Source organism: Pseudorca crassidens, chromosome 4, assembly GCF_039906515.1.
Source record: "Pseudorca crassidens isolate mPseCra1 chromosome 4, mPseCra1.hap1, whole genome shotgun sequence".
In the NCBI taxonomy this organism is placed as follows: Eukaryota; Metazoa; Chordata; class Mammalia; order Artiodactyla; family Delphinidae; genus Pseudorca; species Pseudorca crassidens.
Window position 1 is genome coordinate 130,797,872 of NC_090299.1, and position 25,416 is coordinate 130,823,287.

At 39.5% G+C, this 25,416-nt stretch overlaps 1 protein-coding gene across 2 annotated transcripts in view; it reads right to left on the reverse strand.

Annotated features, from left to right (window-relative positions):
• HHIP (hedgehog interacting protein) overlaps positions 1 to 20,854 on the reverse strand; it is a 95,101-nt gene extending 74,247 nt beyond the window's left edge. For both annotated transcript variants that reach the window (XM_067736773.1, XM_067736772.1), the window contains exons 1-4: positions 20,013 to 20,854; positions 14,084 to 14,276; positions 7,907 to 8,063; positions 7,001 to 7,202 (exon numbers count right to left, since the gene is read on the reverse strand). In XM_067736773.1, coding sequence (XP_067592874.1) covers positions 7,001 to 7,202; positions 7,907 to 8,063; positions 14,084 to 14,276; positions 20,013 to 20,291 — 831 coding nt within the window. In that variant the 5' untranslated portion in view covers positions 20,292 to 20,854. The remainder of the gene's footprint in view (positions 1 to 7,000; positions 7,203 to 7,906; positions 8,064 to 14,083; positions 14,277 to 20,012) is intronic.
• Between the last annotated feature and the right edge of the window lie 4,562 nt (positions 20,855 to 25,416).

The window sequence follows — 25,416 nt, forward strand, 5'->3', positions numbered from 1 at the left end:
ATGTTTTCTTTATTTTTTGTGTTTGTTTTTTTACGTGTTGTTTGTGTGAAAAGTATTATAAACCAATTACAGTACAGTATATAGAGCCGATTGTGTTATTTGGGTACCTAGGATAACTCTGTTGGACTTAAGAACAAATTGGACTTAATGAACGTGCTCTCGGAACAGGACTCGTTCGTACGTAGGGGACTTACTGTATTCTTGCTAACAACATGGCTGGCTTGAAGACTATCTTTAGTACTGGGAAAGAAAAGCTATTGACTGTCTCTAAAAGGGAGTACTGTGCTACCTTCTACTACTTAGAGGCAGTTTTGGGACACCTGTGATTTCCTTTTCATTAGATAATAGAGCCACTGGAAAGTCGTGCCAACTGATATCACCAGCAGCCCTTCTCTGTTCTCTTTCTAGTCAGATACAGAGAGGTGGTGGCTGCCACGTCCAGACAGGTGCTTTTGAAAGATGGCAGTGACCTTCTCTAGGGTGCAGATTTCTTGGTTTTTCACTTGTTTTAAATGATTACCATAGGACTTCTGAGATTTATAGGCTCTATTTCCTTTGCCCTTCAAGTCTTAGATAAATATAAAGACATTCATGTAAAAGCTTTCCTCACCTCAGCTGTGAGTTACAGGACCTAAAATGTAGGAGAAAGCAGGTCTTTCTTTACTCAACTGGAGGGACCCTGCTTACTGCAGTTTCGACTTCAGTAAAAAAAACATGATGCATGCTGGAGAGTACTTTATAGATTAAACCAGTTTATACTGGCATACACCATATCTATGTCCATTGACATTTATTAAAATGCTTTATCAGTAGAATTGCAAATGCCAAAATAAAAAAGTAAGAGCACCAGAAATGAAATTAACTTAACCAAATGAAATTACACTGAGATTATTTCACATGACCAAGGGACAAAAAAATTATTTCTCTGTGGACTTTTGTATTAGATTTAAAATGAGATTAGACTTATGTAAAAATTGAAAACAACATTTATCTCAGAGTACAGGGCATTCTGATGTAGGGTCAGCAACACTCAATAAAATAAAGTTGGGTTTAATGCCACATCATTACTACCTTGATATATATATTAAAAAAAACACAGTAAAAAATTTTACTTGCGGATCTATATTTTAATGGTTTGGAACCAGAATTTTAAACTACCCCCAAAATAAGGCATTTAAAAGTTTTTATCTGAGGAAAGACTCTTCAATTAACTTTCTACCACTTTTAGAATGAATTTATCTAATGGTTATTTCTACCACTAGAGCAATTGTCTTTCAGATGAGATTTAATAAATTCTAATGCAGTAGTTTGATAGGTCACAAACTTTAAAAATGTCACATATACAAAAGATTCCAGAATGGTGACTCTTCTATTGTATTGCAATATTTATCAAATATACTAAATATATTGCTGTTTTCTTTCAACCGAACACACACTTTCTTTCAACCTGAAGCATGCTTTAAAGCAGAGTTCTAACAATTTTCCTGAGGAAGCATTTGATATGGGACCCAATCACTGCCACATACATGTGTACGTGTGTGCACACATGCGTGCTATGTTTCCAACAACAGTTTTGAAAAGTAAATTGCTTCTCATTTATGTTCTGACTCATTTCACTTGAAAAAAAAATACGCTAACATTGCATGGGCTGCCATAAGATCACCAGTTAAAGACAGAGGAAGATGTAAAAGGAAGGGTCTCTGACAAACTTCAGAAAAGTAGGACATCAATCCCAATGGGATGATGAGCAATGGATTTCACTAAACTTTCGCTGCTCATTAAGTATGCATGTGATTTGCAAGCATGTGAAATCAGAGGCTGCCCGGCCGGGTCCTGCCCCGGCACACACTGCGTCCTCCTCCACATGCTCTTGTGGCTCCTGGGCACCTGGGTCACTGTCTCTCAAGAGCCCCAGTGTCAATGGGCTCAGCCAGCCGGACAACAGCAGCTTTCAGCCTTACGTCCTCTCCTCCCGCGGTAAAAGGACTGCTTCGAAAAGCATCTTTTGAAATGAGGACCCAAGTAGATAGAGAGGGACAGGAGCCCAGGCACACTTGTTCCAATGATCGACAAGTCTTAGCTCTGTCTGCTGCGGGTGCGAGCCTCTTGGTCCTCTGACTGCCCCTGAGAACTGGGGTGCAGAGAACGGTGTGTGTCGGATTCCCTGGGGGTCCACCCTGTAGGTGACAGGCGCAGGCTTGTCTTAACTGCCACACACATGCAAAGCTAAGGCTGACTTTCAGATCCTTGGTGGTCAGGGGAAGTTTGGTAAGATTAGACTAGAGTAACTTCTGGCGTAACAAGCGTTTTCAGATATAATAGCAAACTACATAGTTTAGGAACAGGAATGAGAACAATTTGCCAACTAGCTGAATACCATATTCCCAAAAGGAACAAAAATAGGAAAACGTAATAGGTAAAGCAATTGTCCAATTAGAATGAATTGTTGAGGTTTTTTTTTCTTTTCTTTTTTGCGGTATGCGGGCCTCTCACTGCTGTGGCCTCTCCCGTTGCGGAGCAGCGCAGGCTCAGCGGCCATGGCTCATGGGCCCAGCCACTCCGCGTCATGTGGGATCTTCCCGGACCGGGGCATGAACCCGCGTCCCCTGCATCGGCAGGCGGACTCTCAACCACTGCGCCATCAGGGAAGCCCAACTGTTGAGATTTTTAAGTGTCATTTTCCGAAACTTTCTATCAAGAATCTTACAATGCTGACAGAGTTAACTACTCATCTCCTCACTCAGAGTGGACAAGTAATATGTGTAGGTCAGGTAAATGACAGAAGCTACAGGACAATGACAACTGGTGTCCAACCATTTGCTCTCAGTGGTCATTTCAATAATATGACTTGGCCCTGGATGGGCAGAGAAAATGTGTCTCATTCCTTATTCAACTGATCCGGGGGTCTGGCTCAGTCTAGACCAGTGCTTCTGAAATTACCTGTAAACGCTTTAAAAATGTATCAATGCCCGAGTCCTAGCTCTAGATATTCTGATTTAATTTGGGCAGCAGAATTTTCTAAAGCTCCCAGGCGGTTCTACTCTGCAGCCATTTTTGGAAACCACTGGTCTATCCTCCTCAAGGACTTCAAGTAGATGAGGCTGGTTCTAGTACTTGCAGAAGTTTTGACTAGTAATTCAGATAGAAGCTCAATTTAAAGATTTCAAATCACCAGGATCCTGGAATTTCCCTCTTTGGGAAAAACAATATCAACAACAGACAAGGTAGAAGCCCTCCCCCCGACACTAGACACACAAAATGAAGATTTTAAAGTTTGCTCACCAGTTGGACACTCGAGCCATTCTTCATAGCATCAGTATGAGTGGTCAGCTTGTACAGTGCACTAGCACCAAAGATCTAGCAAACCACTATCTAGTTTTCGAACCTATTTTTGACTTACTCTTGGCAATTTCACCAAGCTCAGTCTTCTAGGATTTGAGCTGTTGTGAAGGGAATCACCTCTTCCTAAATGACAGTTTAAATTCATATGGCACGGAGTTTACTCCATTAATCCAACTCCATAATTTATTTCCTTTAGCAGAAAGAAGTCAATTCTTTAGCGGGTGCTTTGCACTTTTGCACCTAACTTTTGCTCGGTGAAACTTAGTTACACTCACAGGGTACTGAAATCTCCTACAATCAGGGTGTTAGATAAAAACCAGATGCCATATTTTTAGCTTCAGTCAGGACCCATTTAGGGAGGAGTTTTCCAAGTTCCCCAAATGACTGGCTCTTTGCTGGTGGTATCAGAATCAGGGCTGATAGAGATTGAAGGAGATCAACTAAGTCTAGCTTTTTGCCACAAAAAGGCCCGTCCTTAACCAGGTGACAGATATCCCTGTCAATTCTTAATTGACAATTAGCAGAAAAGGAATTCCAAATTCCCTATAGCCAGCACTAGCTTTTAGAAACTCTTATAATCAAGAGTTCCTCTTTATGTCTGATTTAATATACTCATACTGGTCATTACTTAATATCATGGGGAGATCATCACTGTGGTTTGTCCTGTATTTATTTCAAACATACCAAGGTTGGGTTTCATATACATTATTAATTCTGTGATTTGAAAATTGCAATCAATACTTTGGTCTGTTAAAACAGCTTTATTCCCTCTCTTAGGATTTTTAAAACTAAAAGACTAGAGAAGTGATATGCATAATAATTTATGAAAATTCCTATTTGCATTATTAATGCAAAATGATCACTGACGAACACAGAATACACTAACTGTACACTAACATGAACAACTAACTATTCACATATCAAGAAGCCTGAAAAATGACTGTGAAGTAACTGTGATAATGTTTTCACTTCAGAAGTCTCTGAGGGGCATACCACAAAAGTCAATGGCATAATCCTAATCAACTCATGAATGTGTTGGCATCCGCCCCATCAAACCAACAGTAGCCACTTCTAACACTTCCAATCTGTGACTTGTGACAGGAGTTCCTTCGAGACTGAGATAAAGGCCAGTTGTTGTATAAGCTACTCGAAGCGATAAGGATGTGGTCTTGTTACTCCCTTATCAGTATACACTCAAATATCCATGTGATAGATTCCTATCTTATTGATATCACTAGTGCCAAATACTAAGGGAATCCAAAATATGCACTTTGAAATATGTCTTTAATGTAGAAATATGTATTCTATCAATACATATGGAGAAGAATGGATTTCGAAGTTTATTTTAAGCCCCAGGAGCCCTGCAGCTCTCCTAGGAAAGGAAGGCCAAAAAGGGTTCTGCAGAATTCCTAGAGGCCTGCAGAACATACTGCAGAATCATGGCACTGTCATAACCGAGTTTGTATAATTTTCCTGCATGATGAGATGTCTCAAAGTCAGAGAAGATACACTTTCATTCATATTCCAATGAATGGGTGTAAATGAAGAGGGCGTCTGAAGTAACTCTAATTAGAAGCAGGGCATTCTTTAGGCAGTTAAATTGAAGTAGAAACAAGAACATCAGTTTTTTCCTTCTTACAACAAAATTTTCAAGTATTCTGAGTCCATTTCTTTCACCTACATTTTATCATACACAGATTTTTCATACCAACATTTTAAGTAAAATAGTATTTGAAAACTATGTATTATTCTCTCAAATACCCAAAGATATATTAAATTTTAGAGCAAATTGGCAATGTGTATTGTGGCATATGTCCTTCAACTCAGTAATGCTCTTTTTATCGTGAATTTTAAAGAAATCACCCATGATCAGGTTAAATAATATATACAAGAATGATAGATAACATTATTTACAATGATAAAAGGAAAATACTGGGGGTCTTCCTAAATATCTCATAATAAGGAAATGGAACACTCAAAAAAACTAAGTTTTTGAGAAAAGTTTCCAAATCTGGTAACATATCCATGACATACTGTTAGGTGAAAAAAGAAGGCTAAAAAGATGTATATATGGTTTGATTTCAATTTTATTTTAACACTTCTTAGGAAAAAAGCTATAAGAAAACATGTTCTTCTGTTTCCACATTTATTAATATGGACCTGTGTTCCTTTTGTAGTCAGGAAAAATTCATTTAATTTTAATATAAAAACTGGAAGAAAGTATATCAAAATGTTAATAGTGATATTCTTTAACTGATGGGATTATAGGTGATGATTTTTAAAATACTTTACTTTCCCCAATTTTTTATTTTATAGAGAGCATGTTTAACTTTCAAGGTAAGTAAAACACTTGCAGTGAGTAATGCACTTGCTGCTGCATCTTTATTCCTTCCTCATGAGGTACCACTTGCAATGAGTTATCAGAACACATTTCAGAATGTATTTATTGAACTCTGATGTGCAAAACACTAATGCTTTATTTTAAGAGACTTTGGAATATTTGCTGTGAAGTGTAATAAAAAATTTTATTGGGAGAAAGTGGAAACTACTGATTTAAACAGCTTTTCCAAATGATCTGTGTCTTGGTGCCAAAGTCCTTTTCCTTAAAGGACCACAAGTACCATAAAATACTTCTCTTACGCAGTATGTCTTGGTGATGCTGTCACAACATGGCCTGGAGGCTGGGTGGTCCAAACAATAGGTATTCTCTGTGATCTAACTGAGTCACCCTAATTATTTCATGTAGTAGATATTGAATAGATAGACATCGAATATATTTATACTTTTTTCTGATTTGTTTCTGCTGGTTTTGATGTTCTTACCTTTGAATAGAGCTTAACAAAGCAAAGAGGAGCTTATTTCGATATGAGTAGCAGAGTATAAATCCTCCTTTGATTTTTTTTCCAGTTTAGAAAAAGATAACCAGTTCTTCCCCAATCATACTTAATTCGTTTCATTCTAAAACGGTCATGAGCTGTTAAATGTCTTAATTTAGAATGCCACAATTTGCCTTATAGCTTAGTACTGCTAATACTGTACTGTGTTACTCTCTTGTGAAATAAACTTGACAATAATTTTATTTATATACCTACTAGATTACTTTAACATGAGAATTCAAATTGGAGAAGTGGGAAAGAAGGCAATAGATGGGCTTATATATTATAAAGGTGGCTAATTATAGATAAAAATATCTGACTTACCTGTAAAAATATTGTACAAGGAAATTACAGTATAAGTAGCATTTTTTATGACACAGACTCGAACACAGATGCGGTAAAAGAATGATTTGCAATTGCCAAAGTAACCCAAAGACCTCTTTGTTTCTGCTAGCAAATGCTGATATACAATTCTAATGCCTGTTAAACAATATTTAAACAAATACTTTATAAAACCAATAATTATTTTAAGTATGTAAATTACATAGGGAAACGATGTCAAAAATATCAATCTGATTGCACTGCTTAATAGTCACCAAATAACATTAAAAAATTAATGTCATTGTCCCGATTTAGTTGCCATAATTATTGTTCCCTTATGTTGTCTCCTTATTTTCTCCTATATTATTTCTTTTATTACAAAGAAATACCTTTAGTGAGGAGAACACTAAAATAAAATTAACATAGCCAGAGCAAAGATAAATAAAATTTAAAAAGCCAACCTTTATTCCACTTTGAACAAGTTTGTGAATGTCCAAATAAGGCTCCTTGAAAATTTCTCCTTCAGGGGTAAGTATCTTCACGTAACCTTCTTTTTCCAGAATGAAGAGACGGTGTGAGCCATCCCCACTATGCAGGGCGCTGACGGGCTGGCGCAGCCCACTCACAACCTCCTGAATACAGAAGCAGTTGTGTTTGTGCTTTCTAAACAAATTAAAGAAAACCAGTAAGCTTTTCTTGAGATGAAGGAGGTAAGGGATGCACTTAGCATCCTTTTCAAAATATATTTCCTCTAGGAATCAACGGTTTTGATAATCACGAAGGGCTGCTAACCCAAGGTCACACTCTGATTCTTTTAAATTCTTTTCAATGAAAAAAAAAAAAAGCCAACCAAAAAAGCCTTCTATTAGGAAGTAAAGGAGAGAATCAAAACACATATGTATTTTAAAATTTCACAAGCTCACTATCTCATCCTTCAGTGACTCTAATTAAAACTGACTTTACTCACAATAATTAAACCTTACAGAAAGGCACTCAGAGAGAAAGTTCTAAGATCTATTTATAAAACTCTGATTTGCTACTAATAATTGTGCTGAATGTTTCCACAGTGCCATAAGCTAACAACTATCATAAAATTCAAGTTTAAAACTATACTCATAAAATTCCCATGAATCAGAGAGAAGCCAAGCTCATAACAGAAGATTAGTAGTCTCAGCATTAAAAGCATTTAAGCGAATATGATTTTAGAGAAGCAAACTACCAAAAAGAAAACAAAAAGCATCTGGAGGATATAGCTGCTGGACATGAGCATAGCCAGTTGACTCATTGTTAAAACCACAAGACTTGTTGGGTTTTTTCTTTTCTTTTTTTTTTTTTTTTAAGATTAAAGAACATTTATCTTTATGAACCTGCTGATCTCTTCCACTTTGTCGTATTCTTCCATCTGGTCCAAGTAGTTAGATGCTGGTCCTCTGATTTGTTTTCTTGGAAAATCTGGAAAGCACAAGCCACCATCTTTTCTTGCATAGTAAAAGCAAAACTCATCAGCAGTAGTTTGAAGGAAACCTTTAAAAATGTAAAAGGACACCTTAGAAATATTTAGTGTCATGGTAAAAACAGAGCATTTGAAAGACAAAATGTAGGTAAAGAATTTTTTAGGAACTATATGAATATTCTAGGGAAATATATAGACACAAACCAAAAGGTAAGAAGAACATATTTTTTGGCTTGGGATTTCCATTTCTTTTTTAACCAAAATTTAAAAATTGCAGTAAAAGTGAAATGATATTGTGTTGGATGCCTTAAAAGGCTCCTATGAAGCAGAATTGATACGAACACAGCATTAATCTTGTTATTGCATTGACTCTGTTTTCAAGCCTCCCTGGTTACCATATGTTGTACTTTCAAGCTCATCTGATTACTATTCAGCACTTTTTGCCCACAGTACTATTCCTAAGAAGAACAATTTGCGATCAGGAAAGAGATAGACCATCGGGAGGCAGTTTGGGTCATTTTACAATTCTTATTGTATTGTCACTCATATATGATTAAATAATAAATCTAGTTACTATCCCAAGGTCATTCATTATATGCTACAGTAAATGACTGACTCCCTGGAATGATCAAGCAATGAATTGATGCCAGTAACAGAGGCTCTATATTCAAATGTGTTGGTGCCTTTTTTCTTGCTCACTTACTGGAGACAATGATTATTTTATAATACAAAAATTTTCTTTAAGATATCCTTTCAATATTCTCAAGCAGAATAGCTGACATACTACCCCTCAATGAAAAAAATATTAAAACAAGCCAAAACAAAACTGCAGAGTAGACTTAAAAGGATGTGAAAGACCTTTTTTTTAATTTCTTACATAGTAAGAATTTTTATCAAATAAAAAGTTGAATAAGAAAGAAGATCCTATTACAAAAGCAATTTTGACATTTCTTTTACAATTTGAATTAATAAGGTAGGTTTTTATTGGGGGGAGAGCATATTAATTAATCAGATTCACTTCCATATTCTGATGATTTTGCTATTAAAATATGATGTTGCTATTAGAGTTGACTTTATATGATGTCCCAAATTCCTGCTTCTGGTTTCATATCTTTAATTATGCTCAAGGTCTTGATTTTTACCTAACAAATTAGATTATTGTACTCCCAATCAGTTTTGTAACAAAGGCACCTGGTAACCCAGGTGAGGTTTAGAAGTTGTATAATGGATGCAAGTTTGCAAGGATTTGCAAGAACAAGGATTTGGGGACAACCAAGTGAGGCGCATCAATGGAACACGAAAGACCCTAAAAAGTTGATTTTCTGTGAGCTTGACCTAGGTCCCCTCAAACCTAAAGCTAACCTTGGAATCCGCAGGTCCCAAATGGTTAAAACATAATATACATTTTGACCTAACTTTTGGGTGAAATGGATCACCCCTAAATTTCTGAGACAGACTCTTCAAGGCCAATATCTGACTCAACTACTGGGAAACATCTTGCCTTTGGGAAATTGGCAAGTAAAAGCAGATGTCCTTGGGAGTGTGTGTGTGTGTTGTGGGGGAGGTGGGCAGAATAAGGAGGCAAGGAGGCTGTCAGCTGGAGAGGAGGCAAGGAGGCTGTCAGCTGGGAAGGAGGCAAGGAGGCTGTCAGCTGGGGAGGAGGTTATCTTTCTTTGAAAAAAATCCAGGGATTAGAAATTGGGGAGAAGAATGACGGCTGCAACAGCTTTTACTCATCTTCAGCAATTCACTGTTTGCAAAAGATAACTTTTCTCCTCCATTCTTTAATGGCTAAGCATCAGATGAAAACTGCCTGGTAGTGTGAAATAATTCTGTTTGAGGTAAAAAGAAGAGAAGGAAAACTGAGTTGCTAAATCAGACTTTTCACAGTTTGGGGCTAGGTGTTTTATATATAAATATATATAGATATGTAGATATATATCTCTCTATATCTCTCTATATATAGATATGTAGATATCTCTCTCTATATATCTCTCTCTACATATCAATATATATTTACCTTCAGGCAGGGAGTTCTCCATGTCAGTCTGATGCATGCGGGAAGACTGTCATACTATGGATCTATTTATAACTGAATGTGTGAAGGAGACCTTTTGTTTTAATGTGATTATTTGCCTGCAGGGGTCACAGAAAAATTCCAAAGTGCAATTCAGAGGAAATTTTGAGCTTGCTTTTTAAAAACATATCTGTTTTCCAGCATTACAGTCTGCAAACCAATACCATCTTAAGGGGAAATTAATGAACGATGCCGGTGGCTAATTCCATTTTATAAGGAATTATTAGCTGGGGACAAACACGAGGAAATGAGAAATCATTTTCAAATGGAACATCTGAAGATGAATGAGTACAGATTCATAAACTCTGTCTCTCCAGAGATACTATGCTCTCTTAGCAAATTAAACAAAACAAAACAAAACAAAACCAGAATGTTAACAATCAATTATTCCAAGCTTTTTACAGTATTGAGACAAACTGAACAATCCAAGTGGGAAGAAGGGGGCCAACTCAGAAGGCTTTTACATAAAACTCCGGGCATTTTTCTGACAATTATGTTACTTTGAATTGAAACATCTAATACTTTTGTTAGTACTTTACCTTAAATGACCCGATTTTATAAGCAGGGATGAGTAAGATATATTTTCCTGTGAAGAACTAAAAGAGATCTGGTTTCAGGACATAGGGCTAACATTTATTGTCAGGGAGGATATAATTTACCGAATGGTACCCTTCTGTTTGGAAGGAAACACTGAAGAGCATGTTACTGAAGATGTGCAGCTCACCCTGGATCATCCTAATATGATGAAGTCCACTAACAATGGAAGTACACTGATGATTCCAGCAGCTGTAATTTTTTTATAACTCCTGATAATTTATCAAATGTTTTGGAACTGTAACTCTTCTCCTGGATCATTAACCCAGTCCTACTGTACCACAAAGCACCCTATAAAATACTGACATGTAAATAAATATTCTCTGTGCAGTTTTCTAAGCTCTAGCTTTTCTCTGAGCATGTATGCTACAGAAAAGTTATTTTTTCCTCATTATATATGCTGTTCATCATGATAAAGAAAAAATGAAAAAACCCTACCATCTGTAAGGCTTGCACTAGAGAGCATTTTCTAGCAGAGGGAGTAGACTTTGGTGTATTCATATATCCGCTCTGGTTTGCTCTCTTGGGCACTAATGAGACACACGTGTAAGATATCTGACTGGGTCAGGAGTGGCTGTGGACTCGAGAAACTCAGTGGAATCAAATTCTTGACCTCGGCCTCTGTAGCAATGGGATTAAACCAATTGAACTAATTGTGTACAGACAGATATTGCACACTACCATAACCTACAGCTGAGATATGATGGTCCAAGAGTGATAAAAATCACTATGATAACAAGTATAAAGGGAGAAGCAAGGCCCAGAGATGTCCTTTCCTATCCTTTCCACAGAGGGTATTTATTAGGCCATCATTTAGTGAACAGTAAAGCATCTCCTCTGTTCATCATAATTCAGGCAAAAGACGAGACCCATGGTATTGAGAAAAGAGTTCCTGTGGTTTTTTTTTAAATGAAATTTGGGTATGTTTTTAGAAGTTTTAAGAGTTTATCTCCCTAAGTAAAGTCACAACAGGAGAATATTTATGATTAATAAAACTCTAGTGTATCCTCACTGTAGTGATTTTTAACTTCTTTTTTTCATTTTTGTGGAAATAAGCAGACCATGAATGTTTCTGAATTAAAGTTTCTGGAGAGTAGCTGTCTTTCAGGTATACGTGTATCCCAAAGTGAGTGGCACTTCCTTAAAGCCAAGAGGGTGAAGCAAAGGGATAGACCGTTTATGTGTTTAATTCTTTATGTATTGGGCAGTGGGGGAAGAAATGAAGATGTGTCTAGAATTATTTTCACTCTTTCAACCCCTTTCAGCAGTTCCCTTCTCTTAGCAAACTACAACCCTTAAGGTCCCTTCCTCTTCATGTTTTTGATTTGCAGAAAGATGAGGCTAACAATGAGGATAGCAAAAAAAAAAAAAAAAAAAAAAAAGAAGAATCACAAAGTAGCTGTTTTTCACAATTTCAAACTTCGGAGAAAAGCAATCCATGTCATTAAATAGACTTAAGAAGGTGAAATTATTACAAATTTTGAGCAATTTCTGAAAAACGAGTGTTCTAGAATTCTAAAGAGCCTTCTGTGCTGGGGGCCAGGGCTGAGGGGAGGATTATCATCTGATTCATCATACTTTAGGAAATGGTAACCTACATGCCAAGGATCAGTCTGGCTAACAAATTGATCAACCTAAGTAACACAAAGAGTGTGTTATTACAGCTCACTTTTGGGACAAGTATTTAGAGCAATTATTAGCATTTGATGGATGCAGAGGAAGCCCCCTCTGCTCGTTGCTAAAGCCTGCTGGCCTGGCCCTGAAAAGTAGCCTTGCTGCTCCACCCACCACTGGAGTAGAGCTTTCATCTGGTTATCTTTCAAGGCAGCCTGGGTGGCCACCAAAAGCACTTGACATCTTGATGCACTTCAGCAGTTTTACATATATACAAACTTTGTAGAAAAATAAATTTGTCATTCGTCACCACATATGTTGATCTGGGGAGTGAGGTGCTTGCAGCTCTGGCTCCTGAGTTGTTTGCTGTGCTCTCTCTTTCAGTGGATATTGCTTTTTGTTGTTTGTTCTGGAAGCTAAAATACCTTCAAATATAGGAAGCACCCCACAGATGAGTCTCTAAATCCAGCCTAGTGGTATTTATCGCAAGTAGATAAAGGTAGATAAAAATGCCCACTGTCAATACCATTTTCAAGTTATAGTGGTAAAGGCAAACCTTGCAGACTGGAAAGTTGCAGCAAAACTTTATGGGACCTAATCTGTTATCGCTTCTCGGCAGGCCATCTAGGCAACCGTGACCTATTCTACTTTGCTTTGGGGAATGTGATAAAGAGAAAGAAACAGCTGGTTGAAGGAAAGCCTTAGAAACATGGCTGTAGTTAAAAAAAACAATAATAATATTTTCACATTGAATGGGTTTAGATACTTGTTATGGTACACCAAAGGAGGCAAGCAACCCTAGTCAAAATGTTTTCTTAGGCTATTAGGAGAGCTCTATAAAAAATACAAAAATCTACACTTTTCTGGGTCAGAGAAAAAAGTAAAATGTCCATAGCAGTTAAAAAAAATTCTCCAAGTGCATCCTACAGTTCTTAAAGCTTGTCTTGTCCTTCAGTGCCATTGAGTTTTATAAACTGTTAGTTTCAGTAGATTTGTTTGTGGGTGACACTGCCTAACTAAACAGAATCGGACTCGTTAAATTCGTTTCTACCTCTGTGTTGATTCTTCCAACCTAAAGCAAAAACCACCAAGGTTTACAAGCTTCTGATGGTAAAATTAATCAATGCCCAAGAGCCTATATGTTTATTAGGGTCCAAAAGACGATAGTGACCAGGTATATCTGGGACATTATAAGCATAAGAACTTGAACTTCTTTTAGCCTATCACTTTCTCACAGTACAAGTTTGGGTACGGCATTTAACTTCTCCTGAGGCTCAGTTTTCCTCATCTGTCAAATGGAAATGACCAGACCTTTCCTATCTACCTCACAGGGTTTATGAGGAGCAAATTAGTCATTATATATGAAACTACTTTGTAAAGTGTTACTTTTTGGGGCCTTTTGAATTATATTTTATTTAAGGAAATACCTTAAAAGTCGATGTACAATCTGCACTTATGTATCAGCTGTGTAGAAGGGGAAGCTGTCTTGATATCAACGCTGATGACTAAAGGCACCAACAAGAGATTTGTGCTGATAATCCAGCTGTGTAAAGATTACCAACTGTATTATCCATTTAACAAGAAATGTTAAACACTTCAACAAAACAATGTATTGTTTGTAGGCTGAAATGACAGCAGCAATTTGAGCAGCAATAAAAGGTTCCAAGTTTGGAACAGTGAATTATGAGGTAAAAATAGATACTGTGAAAGGCAGATAAATTTTACACTTTCCTAAGCAAGCATTTAGGAACAGGTATCTTGGCAAGCTATTCTGCAGTAGTTGATTTAATGTATCTTTTTTTTTACCTGGAACATGGCCTCGGCAAGTATAAAAGAATTCTTTGCAATAGTCTTTGCACAGCAGGGGAAGTGCCAGGTCTCTTTCCAAGGATTCTGTCTCAGGTGAGTAGAACAGGCTCTGAGAATGTGGAGAGCAAAGTGCACATTTGATTTCCTCCAGTAACTTCCCGCATTCTGTGTTGTTGGTAACAGAAAACATCTGAAAGCCATAAATCAGAAACAAACTTCTTTTTAGTTCCGTGAAGTTGGGTTTAGTTATGTTTTTTGGTCATCATGGAAAGAGAAAAGTGTCATTTAGCTGTTGTCTGCAAAGAATCACCAAGTCCCAATACAGTATGCCTTTATAAGGACACAAGTGCAGTCTCTTGGGTTGGGATGGGAGGGCAAAGGGTAGGGATGCACAGACATGCTTCTTACTCTTGCAAATCCAAGTCTGTTTATCTGTCCTTCAGGTGTGAAAAATTAAATGACAATTATATATAGATTCTTTAACCCTTTTTCTTACTCTGCCTCAAAGTATACACTGACTGATAATTTAACTTGAAAACTCCAAATACCTTTATCCCACTGTACGTAAAGCAACTTTTAAGACATGGCTTATTTGTGTCTTGGGTAAAAATCTATTTCACTCCTGAAATTCCTAACGACATTCTCAAAGATATTACTTGAATTACATTGTTCTCATTTTAATTAATTTTCAATACACAGATTGCATAGGGAAAGTTTTCTAAAGGGGGGGCGGAAATATCGCCCTTTCATGTTCTATAAAAATAATACCTGAAGCTGTGTCAAACAGGTTTAAGACCAATTTTTATTATTCATTGTATTTTAGCCAAGAAAAATGTTCTAACTAGTTCCTCAGGTATGTTATATGCACGAAAAACACAAGAGTTTAATAAAAGTGATTTTGTATTGTATTTAGTGAGTTTCAGTGAAAAAGGGCATACTTTTATCTTTGTTTATACAGCATTATTATGTCTTTTATATCAATAAGACTAACTTGAGAGTTATTGATTCATTGAGATTAGTACTTTGCAGATAAAATCGGTTTCAGTGTCTAGTACTAACTTTAAAAAACTGACTTCAGGACGTCCTCTAATAAATATAAATATAGACTATCAGCACAATATTTGAGATGTGAAATGCAGTGCTGTCTAAATTAAGCATTGATTTTTCATATTAAAAAACACCATATGGTATTAAAAAACACCATCATGGGACTGAATTTTGTGTTTTCCCGGTTTATATAACTATGTTTATACTTAATTATTTCTTTAGAACTACGAACTGAAATTAACATTTTAAACTCTATAGATCACTGCTTAAAGCAAATATTTCATTCTGAAGTTGAGATTCTAATTTGAGTAAATTGAGCGAATCACATGGCTTCTATTTTTTAGGATAAAGATATTCTAAGTGATCACAAAATTTGGACCTGAAAGAGCAAAGCAACTAAAAAAAATTGTTGAATACAAGGCATGCTGAAATTTTAAACGTGCAATAGAAGCTACCCTGTTTTGGAAAAAAAAAAAAATGTGTATAAATATGATGAGTTGTAACTATCTACGATATTCAGAAAAGTTATTATTAATCACAATTCTGTTTGCATTTTGATTTTTACCAATTTATTTAAATGACAATAGCTTAAATGGTTAAAGTTTTCTAAGGGGAAACATACACCAGACACTTAGAATTTGCATTCCAAGAATGTTTTAAATGTCTTTTGTTGTCCATACTCTGGCAGACCTCACCAGATCTATGCAATATTAATACTGTTCAACTCGGTTCTGTTTGTTTATCATACGGCAGTCCACTAAGAACAAAACAACTGCAGGATGCTGAAGCCACCGCTTTTGCTGGCGGAAAAACTGGAATGTAATTACCTTTGGTTTTATGGAGAACATGCATGCTTCGATTTTTTTATAGCTGAAACAAAACGATCCCCATATACTCTCCCAGCTGCTATCCAGGAAGAGCTTGATTTTAGGGCCTCAAGAATTTTGTCTTTTACAATTTTTGGAATGTGTCCTGGCCACAAGATCTCTCATCAAAATTGCAGAAATAGGATTCAATAAATTATCTGAAATCAAGTATAATATTATTCTTTGTAAAGTTTCATGCTGTTCCAACCCAGCAGGATGGTAACATTTTGCTCTGTGTGAGGTCTGCAGTGTAAATACCTATTTGAAGATAGATAGAGCCATCATTCTGGCTTTGGTTTCAATGAACCAATAGTCTTACTGAAGTCAATTAAACTGACTCAGCCCAAGCTGCAGCGCTGTTTTAGACAGATGAGTGCTGCTGTGGGTAGGGTATTTTTTTCTTCTTTTTTGCCTAAGTGTCTGTGTCTATACAGGTCCTTAACTTTATGTCTGACAATGTCATCAATCTTAAGAAGAAATTTAAGCTAATATCCTGTTTCAATTTTTAAAAGCCATCTACGAAACCATCAAATTATAGCGGTTTAAACTAAATATACTTTGGAAATCATGTAAAACTTCGAATCATTATTACAGTGTGCCTAGTAATGATTGTGGCTGTTGCTGACTAATTTATAACATCTGGCAGGTCATCCTCTAATCTTCAGCCACATGAAAGTAAAACCCATACAAGGAAGGTAAGATAAATCCTGGAATACACAGTGAAGCGTGGCCTACAACTACAGTTTATCAACAAATAGTAAAATGGGTGACAGAGACCTTCTGTATTTCTCTTTATTTATCAAGTAACTAAAGAGAGAGGATGAAAAGGCACCCACATGGGTTCGATCAGGGGACAAAAGGAGAAAATACAGGACAGTATATTAAGATGACGCCTTAAGATCACTTGGTACACAAAAAGTTATTTCTAAAACTCATATGCCTACAAGGTTGTTCAGCTGTTGGGTAGAACACATGCGTCTCTGGACTGTAGTGCTGGATTATGTCATTAAAGAGTTCAGTTTCAATTTTAGGCTAATATGTAAATAGATCATTGTACTAAGGCAGCTGTTAAAGGGACCCCAGGATGAGTTATTTGTTTAGTTGGATGTGTTCAACAATAGCCTTTGTCCCTGAAAGAGCCAGAGCAAACAAATGATTGTAAAAGGGCACACTTGAAAACAATTACTTTTCACCCATTCCTTGACAGCTTTGGCTGTGAAACCACCCAAGGTAGAGAGAGCTTCTATGCCTCTGTGGCTACAAGTTAAGTTTTAGAAACGGGGGTATTTCAGTTGGTTGCAGATTCAATTTGGCTAATGGGAATTAGATCCTTTTAGCATCTTGTATTTAGGAGCTGCAAAAATATTGCTAAGACAATATAACTTGCTAGATATTGGCAGTACTTATTTGTAACAGTAGTTAACCATCTCGTTACAGTACACAAAACTATTAAAATATACAAAGAAATGAAAATATAGAATAACTTAGAAGAATAGTACCATGGCTAAAGAATTGAACTCAATTACATTCAATAGTTCATTACATATTAAAGAAAATGGGTTAGCCTGGAAACTGGACTTAATCGCACAGCTAAGTATGATCAATATTCTACTCAGTTTGCTACTATCTATTTGTCTATGAAGTTTCTTCACTTAGGAAAAAGCTACTCCTGTAGTTTCTTGAAAAGTTGCAGAAACCTTTCTGGGGAAATTTTTTTTTTTCATGAACAAAAAAAGGGCCCTTTCAAATAGCCATCATCTCTCCTGCACACACATTATGAAATAAGACCCTAACATATATTATAAGCCAGGAAGGCTTAGGGGGAAAAAAGGGAAACACTGAAGTTTATTATAAAATAACATGTTTTAAAAACTATTAAAACTTGAGAACTAACATGGGTCAAGAATGCATATGCATAACTATATCAAATCCCTGATTGGAACAATTTGAGTATTGTTGGTTTCTAAACCACTCGTAATGGAACCAGCAAAGTCTAGTGTACCAAATTTAATTGAGACACATTTTCCAAATGAGTAGGGGTTTGTTGGAGATTGGAAGCACATAAAACGGAAAGGAATGTGGATAGCTAAAGTGGCAGAATGATTCCTAAAGAATGATTTCTTTAAAAAAATTTATATAATTTCTCTTAAGGGTTATAACTCCCCTCAGTCTCAGCGCCCCCACCCCCACCCAGCTCCCCACTACATTTAGTTAAGAAAAAGTTTTCACTTCTCCTGTACCTGGAAGAGTTCAGTATTGCAGGGGTCTGCGGATCATTGGTACATTCATAGCGTATATTGCACACAGGGAGGCTTAATGCCAAATATTTTGAATCCTTTCTCTCAATTTCCTGGTTCTGTCCTGCTCCTGGTAAAAACCCTGGAGCTGATGTGAATGTAGCGATTTTGTACTTTAATTCAATTACAACACAGGAGCTTAATGACATTGTTTGGAACAAAATGCAGGAATATCTGTTCCCTGAATCTCAGACTACTGCTGCATGTGGTAAGAATAAAGAGAGAGTTACAGCTGAAAACCTGCAGCAAGACAGTTCTCACTCAGCTGGGAATAGAGGGAGTTGGACAAATGCTCCCTCAAAAGGCATGAACATTTGGACAGAGCTGGGGACTGAAAGAGAATGATGTTCTCTAGTTTCACCCATTAGTGAACCAACTAACAAACACAATGGTGTTGTTGTTATTCTTTTGCCATAAGCAACAGGACTCTGTGTGTGGGCAGCAGTTTAGTGGGGAAGAGGATAAGTCGACCCCTTTTTGTCCTATTGATTTTTTCCTATTTGCATGACTTGAGCAAATTAAATGATGCAATATGGCTTTTTGTTACAAAACAAAGTGAGAGATACCACCCAGACACATATGTTGATTCGTAGGAGCTGTTTACATGAGAATAGAGTGAAATCTACCGTGAACTGAGCATAAAAATTAGATTCAGCCTGGGTTTTTTTTTTTTTTTTTTTAATGCCTGGGCCAGCAAGACTGAAGCAGAAGTTTTCCAAGAGTCTCTCAGACCTTGACAACTGCAGTGTTGTAACAGAGGAATTCTTAATTAAACCTAAAATGGGGGAAGGGTGGGGGGCAAAGACACCTGATTGTTTATTTCATGCGCAGGGATTGTTAATGACTGATCCCCGGAGTCTTTCCTTGGAATGCAGTAGAGAACACACATTACTGCAACCCAGGGCAAGAAAAATGTTGCAAACTCAAATATAAGCATGTCTTCACACCCAACCAACACTATTTGCATATTTGTTTAAACTTATTAACATCGGGAAAATGTAAATGCCATTACCCCTAAAACAAGTTTCTGGAGAAGATCTTCCTAGACAACTACCTACCACTGAAAACCCGAATTTATAATGTTACAAAACGTGACAGGAGGAGAATCGCCTCGGTTTTACGTGATAAACATGCCCCAGCAAAATCTTTCGCCAATTTTGGGGTTCTAAACTGGAGTACCAGGAGTTCCTTTTCGCTGTTTAACTATTGTAATGCAAGACACCCCCCCTCTGACGGGGTTGGGGATCATAAACCAACCGTGCTTCAACATCCTTTACGATTCAATCCTCTCTCTAACCGAGCACGTGGAGAAGCTGCACAAATCTTTTTACCCTAGAAAAATAAACCAGAAACCACAGCCACCTTCATTTACAGTTTTACCGCAACCAATGCCCGATTCGATCCAAAACACACTGTTAATCGCGATTCTTATAAAGTATTTACCCAGCCCAGAATGCGGGTACCACAGAAGCTTCTCTTTTCTGAGACAGGGAGTTTTGCACAGCATCCCGACCGGAGACTCTTGGGGGCGGGAGAGGTATCTGCGCACCCCAGAGGAACACACAAACGAATCACGCTAGCGCTTTAGAAAAGTTATCGAAAAGAACTCCCCAGAGAAGTTTCGCCCCTCTTCCCGTCACAGCACTGCCGGAGCCACAAGGCACCCCACCCAGCCAGTATGCCAACCTCGCAGCTGCGAGGCGGGTGCGTGCCTACCTTGCTATCCAGGCGCCCCAGCCCGGGGCTGTCACTCCGCAGGCAGCAGGACAGCCGAGGGTAGAAGCCACCGCACAGCATCTCTCCCCCACTCAGCAGCTCCAGCTGGGACATCATCCGCCTATCTCTTCTTTTCAGGCGCTTCGGAGGGTTCCCATTCAGGCACCTTCTCCTCCTCGCTCCGCTCCCTTCGCTTCTTTCCCCAAACTTAGCATCTCCTTCAAAGAAGCCCAGAGCCACGGCTAACAGCAGCAGCTTAAAAGAGAGCATCTTCAGCATCGCCTGCCCCGCGCGGCAGGGGCTGGGCGCGGGAGGATGGGGGGGGAAGGCCACTGCCCAGCAGGGGCACTAGGGCGCAGCTCCAGGAGGAGGCTGCGGGGTGGCAGGACACTCGAGAGGCAGAGAGAGGTGGCGGGGGCGAGAAGATGTAGAGCGATGCAACTTTGCAAAAAATAAAAGACGAGGCGATGGGCCCAATGCCTCAGGGGAGCCCGAGGACCGAGATAAAGTGCGGTTGACACCGTTTGCGGTGGTGCCAGTGTCAGTTGGGTGGGGGGCTTTCTGCTGCGGCTGAGGAGTGGGAAGAGGGGAAGGAGTTGGAAGAGGAGGTAGAAGAGGAGGAGAAGACGGCCACAGAGGTTCACTTGTCCGTGTAACGGGAGTTGTTTAGGTGAGACAGTAGTAGCAGGAACAGAAACAGCGGCGGCGGCGGGGCAGGCGGAGGCAGGGCCAGCGCTGAGCTCTAGATGATGCTGAGGTCTCCTCTGCCGGCGGCTGCAGCTTCTCACACAGCCTCTCATGTTTCGTTCCCTCTTTTCTTCTTCTTTTTAACTAGCGCGCGGGGAGGTGCTGCCACCGCGCGCCCCTTGACGTCACCGCTGCTCGCGCGCCCCCGCCCGGGTTGGGGGGAGGGGAGGGGGCGGCCCCGGCGGCCTCCGGGGTGCGGTGGGGAGGGGCCGCGGGCCGTGGCGGCGGGCGGAGGGGGAGGGCCCGGCGGAGTCCTCGGAGCCAGCCTGGAGGGCGCGGGACGCCGCGCGCCCGCTTGGCCGCGCCGTCCGGGTGGGGGTGTGCACGGCCCTGGTCCCCCCGGCCGGCCCGCCTAGGACTGGGGCGCGGCCCGGTGGCTCCCCGCCCGCTCCTCGCTCCTCGCGCAGCCCCTCCGTGCGACCCCGGGCGTGAGGCGGCCGCGCTGAGGCGCCGAGAGAAAGTGAGTAAGAGAGGGCTGTGGGAGGCGAGAAAGGAGGGGAGCCTTCCAGGGCCTCCCCGGCCCCGGTCCCTGTCCGCGCCTCTCCCGGGAGGGAGGATGAGCCGAGTGGGCTGGAGTTGGCGGGAGGGAGCTCTCTGGCCCCTTTCCCTCCCCTGGCCCGCTTGGACTGACTCCCCCAGACCCCGGTGATTTCCAGAGTGAAGCCCGAGCCACTAAAAATCGTCCTGGGGGTCTGATTGAGAGACGGGGGCAACAGCCCAGATGCTGCAAGCCGCTGAGTATGTGGAGGTGGTTTGAAGACTGTGCCGAGAAGATGTAGCCATCCTTGCCTAAGTCCTGCGCGCTCTTGGAGTGGCACAAGCGCGTGTGCGTGAGGTGGGGTGTCGGGGCCTCCTGGAAGGGTTGCTCTCGCCTGGGTCCTGGGCGGGCTGGCCCCGGACGCCCCGTTCGAGGGCCCCACCTGTGCCCTGGAACTTAGCCGGGCCCCGCTGGTGCCTCCCCGGGAACGCAGGAACGCAGGTTCCCCTGCCCCAGGTGGAGGAACGGAGAAGAAGCTGGCCTTGGAATCAGCATTCATTTTAAATGGAAAAAAAAAATCCTGGGGAGATTTCCGCAGGGGTGTAAACACAGAGACATCAGCTCTGGACGAAGAATTATTAGTAGGTTTGCAGGCGTCGATGAGCGGGATGCGCTACGTATCCCGGGAACCTAAATAAGTTAAATCGCTACCCCCACCCCCGCTAGACAAAGTCTGCGCAAAGAAGGTGTTTCTAAAGTGATTTGTGCCTTATCAAGGGTGGTGGCTTGGCATTGATTGGATCCCCGCAAGTTGGCATCAAGAGGAGTCTCTATGGGGTTGCATCACAAAATGTGCTTTCTGCCCACTTGAGTATTTAACAGGGGAGCTGACTTTCTGGTAGATGGGTTCTGAAGAGGAGATAAGGCCGTTTCCTCATTTTGGCAATGGAGGAACATTCACCATATTTGGATTTGCTTCACTCTTCAGGCACAGATTTCACCAAGCTAATGTAAAAGTTGGTGACCGTGGGTGTGGATAGCTGATTAAACTACTTATTGTTAAAGTGGTCGCAGTGGCTAGATAAGGCTTCTGCCCCTTTCTCTTCCTGGGCCTGGATTTGCTAGTGGAGCTAGGTTTTTCCCAAAAGAGGTGACAGATTAGAATAGCTGAGAAGAATCTGCTGAGATATTCAGTCCAGACCTGAGCTCATTGTAGGGCCCCTATGACTTACTTAACATTTCTCCCAGGGGCCGTCGTATACACAAGACTTCTGTATGCTTGTGATCGCAAATGCTTCTTCTGATCCCACAGACTGCTTTATCTGACATTCTTCCTGCTTTGAAGACTTTTTAATATAAAGAAAATCATAGAGCTAGAAAGACTTTAAAACTTTAAACTCTCATTTAATAAACAAATCTATAAGTGAATCCCATCGAGATTATATGACTTGTACAATCTCATCTAATTAGGTAGTTTAAAAACCAGGGGCCCAATCTACGTTGCTTTCCCCTATCTAAAGCTTTATTCCCAAACATCAGTTTTACGTTGTTTTTCCAAAATAAAAAAAAATCCTTTAAAAATTCTATTTCAGTGCTATGAGCTCCCACCCCAAGTGATGAATTCATCTTAGTTTTGGAACAGGCCTTCCTTATGGTTCATACTTAAAGACTAAGGACATTTAAAGGTAAATTAATTTTGGTTTTAAAAAATTATGCAGCTGTTATAAACTGTGACCTTACGTTAAAGATACAGAGTTTATGAACGATTACTGAAATGAGACAGACTTGTTCCTTCTTGATCCATGGGAGCTAGAACTGATCCCATCTGCTCTTCGTCACGCCAGTCCATAAATCGGGTCACTGATGAGTTAGCTGCATTTATTTTCAGCGCCACTGATAGAATTTCCAAATAGTCACTAAGCAGTGTTATACAAGTGAACTAACTTCCGATTCGTTTTTTGCAGAGGGAAATTGCAAAGCTCATCTACAGCCAGATTGACAGCATATTTCTTTTTAGGAATCAAGAATCAACACTGGGCTATTTCCTAAGATTAAACCATGAAAGCCCACTTGGAGACTGCATGGCCATCTGCACACTTGAACCTGAAAAATGGACTTTTTCAATCGGGGAGATCTCCTTCAGCTAAATCATCAGAAGTGGTGAGAAGAAAAGACCCCTACCCAACCAACCTCCTCCAGACAAATTAAATCAGTCTAGCAAGGAATGGAGCTGTACAAGGGTGGCCAGAACACCATCTTCTGCTTGCACCATCACTGAGCTGTCCCTCTAGGACTGCCACCTACATGCCGGTTGCACCCAGGGCAAGGCATCCAGCTGTGTCAGGGAATGGGAGCTGAAGGCCTGCTCCACTCACCAAGCTGAGTTTATTGGTGCATGGCCGTGTCTGCCCAGATGATGTGGCTCCTTTTTCTAATCTGCACCAATGCACCCTGTATGGGCTCGTGGCGTGTCTGACCACCCCGCTCCCATATCCCAGTCCTACCCGGGATTCTATTCCTTACCTCCATGGATTCAAGATTTTCATGAACAAATTAGGTTTCTTGCAAAAGATGAAATATTTGACCCAAATTGAAATTAATTTCATAGGTAAAGCTCAAAGTATTCCATAGATGTGAATTACATATGTATATATGCATATATAAACAGTCATGTAGATATACATGTCTGTGTATCAGAAGTTAGCAAAACTTAAATTTGGTAAATGTTTAAAATAAAACTATTTTGGATATTCGAATTGGTTTTATATATGGATTTCTGGACTTCACAGAAATATGTGCTATTTAATTCTATTTCAACAAACATATTAAGCACCAGCCACTGTGCTAAGCGATGTGTACCCAGAAATGAAAAGTAGTACAAACACCCTGCCTCTAGATAGCTAATAATCTAGTAAGGAAGACAGTCTAGTAAGGTCACAAGTGAACTTATGATTGAATAATTACGGTAAAGGCTATGAAAGAAATGCTAAGATGGAGAATAACAAAGGCACATCCATTTCAGATTAAGTGACTGGAAAAAGCCTGTCTGTGAAAATGACATTTCAGCTGGGACCCAAGGATGCGCTGGAAGGAGTGTATGAAGTGACTCCTCCCTGCCATTTAAAGTACAGAAAAAAGAATGAAATCATGCCATGTGCAGCAACAGGGATGGACCTAGAGATGATCATACTAAGTGAAGTAAGTCAGACAGAGAGAAAGATAAATATCATACGGTATCACTTATATGTGGAATCTAGACAATAATACAAATGAACTTATTTACAAAACAGAAATAGACTCACAGACATAGAAAACAAATTTATGGTTATCAAAGGGGAAAAGGGGGGAGGGATAAATTAGGAATTTGGGATTAACAGATACTACTATATATGAAATAGATAAACAACAAGAACCTACTATATAGCACAGGGAGCTATATTCAATATCTTGTAATAACCTCTAATGGAAAATAGTATGAAAAAGAATATATATATACACATATATATTCATGTATAACTGAATCACTTTGCTGTACACCCAAACCTAACACAACACTGTAAATCAACTATACTTCAATTTAAAAAATTAAAGTACAGAAACAATTGAATTCAGAATAGAATATGATACATTTAAGGGAAAGCACAGATAACTAAGGAAGCACAGATAACTAAGAAAGGAGAGGCTACAGGCCAAACTCATAGGGTAGTTTATAGACTCTAGGAAATTAATGAAGTTATATTCATGCATTTGTCATTTCCTTTTGCAAGTACCTTATCCTCATTGATCTTTGTCTCTTTCTTTAAATCCTGGCTTTTCACTCAACTTCTAGGGATTTTAGTTCGAATGGCATTTCAGCCATTGATTCTCACCTAATCACTTATTTTCTTTGTTTTCATTTGTGCATTGTTAACGGGAATTGAGGTTTTTTCTTCATCTGTGGGAGCTGAATATCCATGCAGTTGTGAACTCCATGTGGGCAGGAATTGCATTTCCTTGTTGGTCACTCCAGCACAATCTCGACAGTCTCATTCAGTCGCATGGTATAGCGCCGACCTCTCGATAAATGCTGCTGACTGTCCAATCCTGTTTGAATACTTTTTAAAGGTTTTAAATAGAGGAAACATTTGCATTATAAAAATTTTTAATTGTTAAACAGAAGAGAAGACGCACTTAAAGTGC